Source organism: Rhopilema esculentum, chromosome 3, assembly GCF_057945365.1.
Source record: "Rhopilema esculentum isolate cy_ngs chromosome 3, ASM5794536v1, whole genome shotgun sequence".
NCBI lineage: Eukaryota > Metazoa > Cnidaria > Scyphozoa > Rhizostomeae > Rhizostomatidae > Rhopilema > Rhopilema esculentum.
The window spans coordinates 8,699,000-8,709,266 of record NC_142817.1 but is presented as its reverse complement, the minus strand read 5'-3'; the positions used below and the strand labels follow the sequence as shown (position 1 = coordinate 8,709,266).

The 10,267-nt window shown below is 38.2% G+C and overlaps 1 protein-coding gene across 7 annotated transcripts in view; it reads right to left on the bottom strand.

Moving 5' to 3' along the window:
* Nucleotides 1-717: 717 nt before the first annotated feature.
* LOC135692660 (uncharacterized) overlaps nucleotides 718-10,267 on the bottom strand; it is a 38,417-nt gene continuing 28,867 nt past the window's right edge. For 5 of the 7 annotated variants that reach the window (XM_065210889.2, XM_089111391.1, XM_089111389.1 and 2 more), the window contains 3 exons: nucleotides 7,538-7,606; nucleotides 3,742-4,083; nucleotides 718-1,858 (listed from right to left, as the gene is read on the bottom strand). In XM_065210889.2, the coding sequence (XP_065066961.2) occupies nucleotides 1,584-1,858; nucleotides 3,742-4,083; nucleotides 7,538-7,606 (686 nt within the window). In that variant the 3' untranslated portion in view covers nucleotides 718-1,583. Of the gene's footprint in view, nucleotides 1,859-3,741; nucleotides 4,084-7,537; nucleotides 7,607-8,714; nucleotides 8,995-10,267 lie in introns of those variants that run through there. The other 2 variants (XM_089111382.1, XM_089111399.1) reach the window with 2 other exon arrangements.

Here is a 10,267-nt window from a genome sequence, read left to right as displayed (position 1 = left end):
AATAATCGTAAATAACCATAGAGTTTTGCAAAAATAATCATAGCCTTGCATAGACCGTTACAGAACTCAACTCCGGTTTTGTTCTGCTTCAAGCTGTGAGACTGAAGGATCTCAAAGAACATTCATTTTTAAACTCTGATTCGTGGATGAAAAGCTTGGTCTGTATAGACTTTCCCAAAGTCAATTTTTTATTAAATCCGTAAAGCATTTGTGCTAGTGCGAGGGATTCGTACTACTGTCCGCAGTTAAGATATGCCCTCCCACTAGTACGAATGTTTTATGGATTTAATAAAAAATTGACTCTGGGAAAGTCTAGGTCTACAAGTCATTCACTTTTTGAGGGACATTACTACATTTATTGATGATACGCACATGGGTTTTTCCGATAGGAGTTGTGGTGGTGCAGTGGGAGTGCAGTGGGAGTGCAGTGGGAGTGCTGTGGGAGTGCTGTGGGAGTGATGTGGGAGTGCAGTGGGAGTGCAGTGGGAGTGCTGTGGGAGTGATGTGGGAGTGCAGTGGGAGTGCAGTGGGAGTGCTGTGGGAGTGATGTGGGAGTGATGTGGGAGTGATGTGGGAGCGCTGTGAGAGCACTGTGGTGATGCAATGGGAGTGCTGTGGTACGTGACTACCAGTTTCTGCTTGGTCCTGGTCAAAACCGATCGTTTGTCTGTCAAACTGCCTTGAGGCACAGGAAAACTCGAAAATAAGAGACACAAATAAGAGGCAAAAATAACAATAAAAAATAAACCAAAAATAACAAATGGCTGTTAATTAGACGACACACATTTTGTAAAATGATGGCTAGGGGGCGCTTCTCCAGATTTTCTTCCTTTCGGTATTAAATTTTGTGCTAAAAACTGAATAATTAGAAAAACCAATAACTTTCAAGCACTTTCAATTTTATTCTTATTTATGCGAGCATCTTTATTAAAAAAAGTGTCTTTGTTCTCAAATAACAAGTTCTAATTTGCTGGCACTTACTAGTAGTGAAATTAATACAATTTGCCTTTGTAGATATTTTTGCATTTGTAGAAATGGCGTTTTGGGTGGGGGATTCTTAGGTTTGAAAAACGGGGTGATTAATAACTAAATGTTTCTCCTTTTGAACTCACTGGGACAAACGCGTCTGGGACAAACCCGTATGCAGAGCAAGGCAAATGCGCAACCAAGATGCAGTCATGGAAACGCCGAGGGCAGGGCACACCTGAAAACTAGAAACATTTAATTAAATCTGAGAAGTTGATAGTGCCAGGGCACTTGGCATGGAGTTGATAGTGCCGCCGCACCCGCACCTGAGGTGCGGGCTGTTGGTGCGCCCGAAATCTTGTCGAAACCGGCCATACTATTCAAACTGGGTGGCAGCAAGCATGATAGCAGAAGTATGAAAAAACTCTAATACTTTGATACTACTTTAATAATATGTGTGAAAAAAACAGTCAACGGGGGAAAATGTAAGTTCCAAAAAAGGCAAAATATTATCATCAAAATCATCTATCTCTAACTTGGAACTGTGTCTCACATTAAAGATATAATAAAAGTGTCCTTTTAATAACTACCTTCATAATACGAATCCCAGTCAAATTTTACTTGAATTGAATTAGGTACTCTGGGTACATCTGGTTGTCTGGAAACACCACAAAAATTGACGGATTGGCTACATCGTTAACGACTGAGTCATACAGCTCGGTTCCCTGTCCTTTACACGGTGCTACCTTTAAACCGCTTTTTCCTTGCGTATATTCACCGACAAGAACCTTGACAATATACATGTATCTGTATCCATCTTGGCTGGGCTGGGCGTACCCTACCGAATATCCAGCATTAACGGCGAAATAGTTTCCATTTCCATATGCAGCTGCTACGAAAAGATGCAAACGTTAACTCAAATATTTGTTGACACAAATATGGCCCCAATTTGAACCATACCAGACTAAAATGATCAAATTTGGCGATTTTGATTCCTGACGAAAATGGCGATTAAAATATATAGGTTAGATATAAGAATGTAAAGAGATTGAAGAAAATTACGAATTCTCACTGGACTATTTAGAATAGGAGTGATGCCATCTCGAATTTTTTTTAACTTATCTCCTCCCTAATCATCGCAATTGGCCCATATAGTAACAAAAAACTCACTTTTTCAAACGTATTATTGATATAATTGTTTTTAGTAGTGCTTGCGTCTACATGAACGAAATTTAAAGCAAAACAAAAAACACCCTCCCTGAAAGACTTTTAACCCCCCGTAATTCGAAAAAGCCTCTCGAACATTCATTCGATCAACATTCAGATTCGAAAGCTAAGGCCCTGTTCACACGGGAACGCAATCGTTCCGTTCCATTTTTGTTCCAGTTTCTGGAACGGAAAAGTATACTGTTCACACGGTAACGGAACGATTGCGTATCGATTTTTGTTTATGTTCAGACGGGAACGCAATCGTTCCGTTCTGCCATTTGCGCGCCAAAATAAGCAAATGATTTTTAATGCGCATGTCCATAATGGAGAGATAGATTTCATCATTTCGATTTATCTCTGAGCTATCTCTGAATTTTTTAAACAATTTGAATAAATGGAGAATACAAAATAAGCAAGCTCGTGGGAAAATGGAAGCCAACCCTAAAAGGAAGGAATTTCAATGTTTGCAGAATGGTGTTGAATCTTTTAAATGGACTGACGACGAGATTCAGCTGCTTCTCGAGGTGATGAAAGACTACCAGTCCATCATAGCCCCAAGTAACCACAACTACCACAACACAGACGCATGCGCCAAGGGCAAAACTCTTATCGTTCTATTTTCAGGACCAGTTCTGCGCGTTCACACGGGAACGGAACGGAACGGAACGATTGCGTACCGTTCCACTTTTCGTATCACTTATTTTATCGTTCCACTTTTTGGAACGGAACGAACGTGAACGGAAAAATTTGTAAATTAGGTTTGATTGGTAAATTTCTTTTGTTACTAGTATTTTAACATAGTTATTAGCTCTTATGTATGAACCTTTAACCTGTATAAATATTATAAAAATATTATATTATAAAAAAAAAATGAAAAAATGTCATTTGAAGCGTTCCCGTGTGAACACAACCCCTGAGCATTCCGCTTTTCGGAACAGAATCAAAGGCTGAACAGTGAGTGCATCTATGACGGGATTATGAACCATTCCTAGGGTTAAGGTAAGTATACAATTGATTTTGTCTAAATGTGAAATGTCTAAAGCGCTTTGGGTGGGGAGAGGTAAAAATGTAATTTACCTGAATCTCGACACGAAATTTATCGATCATTTGCAAGGTGTTTTTTTATATTATTCTTTGCGATCGAACAGTGGCGCCAATATAGGTTAAATAGCAACGCGTGATGACGAACTGGACAAAATATAAGGTGGAAATTTGCTTTGCAATGTTTTTTGTAGACAATGTGGTAAAAACACGCTGAAATGGCGCAAATGAGCCTTATTCTAGCTGCGAAGCGATTTTGTTGTGAGAATCCTGTGTGCTGATTGGCTTAGAACATGGTAGCGAACAGAGCTCTCAGCCAATCAAAGATTTGACCGCTATGCTTACCCTGGTTACCAGAGCCGTGTGCAACCGGGGATATAGTATTGCAGATGGCTGCGGTGGCAAAGGATGAGTAAATGCGGAGGAGGAGAAGGATAGAGGAAACACAACATCCCTTTTTCCAATCCTCGCTCAAAAAATATTTCTGTGTCTAGTTTCGAACTATAGAACTGTTGCAATTTTTACCGTGTTTTCCAGCATAACTCCGATTAAATCCATGATGGTTGATTTGTTCTAAATTTTCTTTAGTGGTCCCATGGAATAAATTCCGTTCATTATTCCTAGACCCGTTTGCCGTGTCCATCGCCTTCTTTCTCAATTGATAGTGCTTATAAAGAGTAGGGTTTTGAATTCGCCACAATTTTCTGATTGTTTCCACTCTCCCTTTGGACCTCAACTTCACTTCCTGCTCAACCTCCTGAAATTCTTTGCTTACATGCTGCAGCTCTACCTTGTGATACGGGCACTCCTTGCCATGAATGTCCTTGGGCATCGGCTCCCAGCAATGTGGCACTTCATTAAAAGTATCTGGTAAAATAAGATAGTTTTTTATTCAGGATATCAATATTGTAAAAACATAAATCAAAAACTCAATGACACTTAGTACTCGGTAATAATTGCATTGTATTCAATGATTTATTTAAGTTTAGTTGTTACAATAGTGGAAAACACTAGTTTAGTTTAGACAAACATTTAGCACTTTTATGGCTTGCATAAGGCAGTTAATTTTCTGCTAGAAAAGGTTGTGCATTAACTCGAGGATTCCACGAAATGTTCCCATTTAGACCAGACGGAAATGGCGGGGAGTACCACTTTTGGCGGGCAAATTTCGATTATGAATTGTGATAGTAAATGGGGTAAAATGGGGGTTTAATCAGGAGAACCAGGTCCCTGCTTTTCTTCTGCGAAGGAGAAACGTGGCTTGAATTCCCTGTTCGACCATTTGGCTGGGCTCGGTTCTACGATTTTCCGACAAGACGACATCTTGGATGGGCTTCCGCTTCCGACACATTGAACATTTGTCAAATATCTACCGAAAGCCCGAATTTTTCGACGCAAAAGCCTTTGTTTCGCGTTTTACTTGCACGATCCCTGTATTCCGCATTCCTTGGAAAATTTGTGCTGGTTAAATTTTACCACTCCGACAGTGCTGAAGCCCGTACTGTCTGGGTGCATTCGTAGGCAGCATATTGTAAATTGGTTTCTAAATACGGCAGGTTCCGAGCTAAATGTTCGGCAAAACTTCAGAATGACACAACAAATAAACATAGATATAGTTTTCTCAAACGTATATCGTTGTACGACTTGTACCACTAAGCCTTTCACAAGAGCGAAGTGTACGTGCTCACAATGCTAGCTCTAACTCTTCACTAACTCAGGATTCGTAGAGAACGATATATATATGTTAAACTAGTTCCTTGTACAAATAAAAGATGTAAATGTGCTAATCTTAGGTGTCTACATAAGAGGAAAAACAAGCTAGAAAAACAATAGGAATGTGTCTAGATACATATATATATAAGCTGAGTCAATCCATAGTGTAGTTCTTAAAATAATACTATAATAGAGGGTGGGTTTCCTTAGTGACAGTGTTCCTACTAGTATACGCAATGCAACAAAGAGTGCGATGCAAGTCGACGCAAAAGAGTATGCACAAACAAGTATGACTAACGCTGGGAGAGTGAATGAATGGGGCGAAGGAAATGCGCAAACGAGGCAGGTAAGAGCGAGGCTTAGCGCTTGGAGTGGCGGTATTACAATATAAAGGTATGATTCCTTAACTTACAAAGATTTCTTACTTTGAATGAATTATAAAATTTTAACTAAACAGTTGACCCGTTTTGATGAAAAAGTTCCTAAATCAAAAGATTTCCGAGAGCCCCCTCGCCAGGAAGCCAACTGTTATATGCCACGAAGTATCCCTATGCCCCCCCCCCCCCCAAAAAAAAAGTCGGGAAGACATATTTTTTTGTTTTTCCATAGAAATTCATTGGATATACTTGCAAATGCACTGCTTCAGACATTGCTATCTCGTATTTTCCTTGCAAAAACGATTTATACAGGGACATGAAATTTCTCGTTCGACCCCCCCTCCCCATATCTTGAAAACACCTCCACGCACGCCCGATCAACATCCAGATTCAAAATCTACGCCCAGAACTATCCCAGAAAAACATCATTCAATAATTTGTTCTCTCAGGGGCAATGCTCCCCATAGAGTTTTAAAGTGTGACGTCACCAAAAACCTTTTTTAGAATTTTTGAATTTTAACCACATAGCGTAAAAGATCACCATGAAATACTTTCAAATACGCAAAATTGGCCAAATATGTCCAAAATCGGTTGAGATATGGCCCATTAAAGATTTGAAGTTTGCTAACGAATCACTGTTATTTTGGCTCTGTTCATAAAGTTATGAACAGAGACCAAAATACAGAGGTTTGATGGAGAGAGAACCAATAAACATGTGGCCATATCTCTGCCATTTCGTAATACACTTGCCTGATTTTGCAAATTCAGAGGTATTTCATGATGCTTTTTCAGGTTATGGGATCCAAATTAAAAAATTCTAAAAAAAGATTTTTGTGACTTCATCACTTTAGAACTCTATTACAGCAACTGGTCTAAGGGCAATTCTTTCAATGTCAGGTTGTCAACTTCTACGTCACAGCATCACGTGATACGTTTCCCGCTAAAATATAAATAGCTATTTTGGGGGTCTTACAAACCCAAAATCGTGGCAATATTTTGCAAGCATGTTCAGATAGCTTTTACTTACAAGTATCAAGATGAAAAAATTTGGCGCGAAAATAGGTGGCATAAGTCCTTTAAAAATGGCTTTTAAAAATGCAAACATTTGATTATACTAAAGCTTTCCGTCTGACACTCTTCAGGGTATAAAACGTCAGAACATTGATCGAAAACTCTACGTTAGGAAATATATATACCCAGTGGTGGATTGAAATAGGCCAATCAGAAACGCGAGCACATAACTGTTGAGGTTGCCCAATCAGTGCCACTTGCCTATGGAGAATGTTACCAATAGGTGAAAAGGAACTCCTTTTGTCTACACAATAGTGGTTTTTTCGTGCTTATGTAGATAGATGCCAAAACTGCTAAATGAAACGAATCTATCTACATAAGTTATCCAAGTTTTCGTAAGCTTTTCGATTTCTTTGGGCTGTTTTGATTTCATCTGGAAATGATTTTCAGATTTTCGGCTCTTGGAAACTGAGTGATATGAGGCCATAATTTGTATTTATAATCCCTTGTATCACAAAGGGATTTTGTATAGAAAGGCTATGACTCGTTAGTTTTGTCGAAAAATATTCCTTTATAGGATTTAGATTGTTCAGAGATGTTTATACTTCAAGTGCTATAATTTTAGTTGTTTAATATGGATGGTAGATTGTAATCCTTTCTCATTTATTTTTTCTAGTTAATCCTATCTTCCTTCTGCTGCTTAACGTCCATATTAATGGGCAATATTTAAAATGACATAAATGTAAAAGAATTTATAATTATTTATTTCATTTTCTCCATGTTTTGCTATTTGCTCTAGGCAAAACAACTGGAATATAAGTAAAACAAAGCATAGCAGTCGAGCAGCCTGCAACTTCAGTTGGCGAACTAGGCTTGTTGCCCCTCCTGTCCAAGGGGCATTTTAGGGCAAACGGATATTTTTTTGGGAAAGGAGAGGGGGACCAAACCAAGCATCAACAAATGAAAATTAAAAATGTTGAAACAAAAAATGAGCAAAGTTGCATTTAGATAAATATTGGAGAGAGCATGGCTTCATCAGCCTCTTCGTTTTTCAGACCTGTATTGTTTGTTATTGTGAACAAAAGCTAGACTCCCAGCTGATGACTCGTTGTGGTGGATGTCAACCCCTGCGACGGCTGAAGGATCAATCACATCATTTAGTATCCTCCCATGAGTGGTATGTATTATAGATCGCCATATTTGCTTAAATGAATACATACCTATATTGCTATGGATGTAGTTTACAACTGCTGTGTTTCCAGCTGGAGTGCCCTCTATCTGAACATCGCCTGAATGGAAAAATAAGGTCTTTAAATGACAAAGAACCGGCTAGGCCTAGGCAGCCTTTCCACTAGCCCGGGCTAAAACAAATCGGGATAGAATGTATCCGTTTTTAAGGTGAGACAATAAAAACGACAGTTTGCTTTAAACTCGTTTTAATCCGTTTTTGGTCGTTTCCACCAAGCTGGGTTTAAATTTATCCAGACTCAAATGTATTCTCCGCTCCTCTACACCTCAGGTAAACCAGATGTAGATAATTATGCACGTGGAGTTGTTAGAGATATCAGTATTTACAACAATGTCCCTGAATTTCTCTGTATAACGCTGTTGTTGTTGAGTGGATCAAAAGTTTTCCGGGTTTGGCGTTTCAATTAACCCACATAACAGGTTGCTTACTGATCCACTCACAGAACCGTTTTTAATCTGTTTTTCAAGTACGTCAGTGGGAACAAAACGCAAAAACGGATAACTTCTTACTTGTTTTTGTTTAAAGCCCGATTAGTCGAAAACTCGAAAGGTTTCCCAAATTTCCATTTAAGTTTTTCAAGTAGTTTAGTGGGAACAAAATGCAAAAACGGATAATTTTTAGGCCGGGTTACTCGAAAGGCTACCATATAGACAGGGAATTTTGTAGAAAAAACTAGCAAACTGCCTAACCTCAAATTTTATTTCACATTCTTACTAAATCGACCATGGGGATTCCAAATCCAAGATGGGCCAAAAAAAATTATCACCGGAAGTTACTGTTTTTGATGACGTCATCAAAAAAATGATAAAAAATCTTTAAAAATCGGCCAAGGGCTCGAACTCAACTTTTTTTGCATTTTTGCACTAAATTAACTATGCAGATTTCAAATCTGAGATGAAATGAAAAATATCTTGAACGGAAGTCAAATTTTGTGATGACGTCATCAACTTGGAGAAAATTCACTTTGAACCTTTTTAATTGTTTTCTTGCAACTATCATTGTCAAATATGTTCCATATTCGAATTGCACACATTCAGTGCTTTTAAAAGATGTATTGAATTTCTATTATATTTACTTTAAAACGTTCCTTCATGACGTCATCATCATTTTATGACGTCATCGCCTTTTAAAGGTAATTGAATAACGCGTGAAAGGATGCCTAAAAATCTTTAGCTAGTTAAAAAAGTCATTCAAAATTAAAATTTCGTTGTATAGAAAATGATATGGATCCATTCATCCTTCATCACTGTCTCCTTTGCTGGAACTCCAGAAGAAAATGTAGTTCCACTCATCATCGTCTGCTTTAAGCTGATCACCTCACCATAATTTTTCCCATGGCCTAATCCTCATTGGTTACGGAATTTTCTTCGATTTCATCATTAGAGCGCTGCAGATCTTGCAGTTTTTTTAGCGGAGGGTGTGCGGGCCCTGCACAAGATGAACATAATTTGTGTGAAAAAAAATTTAGAATTATTTTGCTGACTCCAGTATTTTCTGCAGATATTCACAGCTTTTTTAACGTTGAAGATCGGATATTTTTGTCATCAAGCCGTTAAGAAACGTTTTTCTCTGTACATCCTTTTTGTGCCATTTCTTATTTATTTATCAAATGTATGTTCAAAATTAGAATATGTAAAGAAATTTTTTTCCTATAAACCACACTAATACCACCTGTAGGCCAGATCATTCTAACCAATAGTAAATGCTTGTGTCAACCAGTATGGATCTGGTTGTAGAGCTTCTGATTATCTGTTTTTCATTGCCTTGCGAATTCTTACTCTTATCTGCACAAGTGTTTCATCACATTTCCCTTTGTATGATTATTTTTGCACAAATTTTATCGCTTTCGTGAGAATGTCATTGCAGATTTCCTGTCTCATCGTAACTCTCTCGAGCAATTTTCCCTTTCCAGAACACTCCTAAAGCTTTTTAAAATGTTAGCTTTCCTTACAACAACATTACCGGTGTTGTTTCGCAGCCAATAACTGCATGAACAGCAGGTAGATTTTTGGAACTATCTAAACCCAGGTAAGATACGACGTTCCAAAATTAACCTACTTCTCGTTGTCAATCTTTAAGGAATATTTCCTTGAAGGCTTTTCACACAATAAGCAGAAAACTACATTAGTGTCCTTTCGACAACTAATAAATTTTATCGATGAGGAAAGAATGGAATATCAAGTGGATGTCAGCCTTTTCATAGCTGCAATTAAGCAAGTATGTCGTGGAATCTTTGATTATCTTTAAGGTTTGTTCTTTATTGGTAAACACAAGTGCTTTCAAAATTAACTGCTTTCCTGCTTTCCTACAAAATTCCCTGTCTAATAGTTTCTACTTAAACGAATACAGTTGGATCTATCGACGTCACTCTATGACTATCGACAAGCCGGATCGAGAGTCAGTTCTTTTGATGATTTCGCAGTCATGTTTGAGGAAGGAAAAACAATTTCATCCGATAGAAATGCTTTGAAGGGAAAGCAAGGTCGAACATTATTTATTGACTGGGAGCTTATATTTTATGGCTGCATTATGCTTTAATTAAGGTGCATTATTGCTCATACCTTTAATTCCTTTCCCACCATAACCCCCTCACCTTCTCTCCCCCACCATCCCATCCCTTCTTCTTCCTTACCCAAAAACTTATCTCTCACTTGCCTATCCCTCAGATTATGGCTGAGTTCTTCTTTACCACTCATCTTTC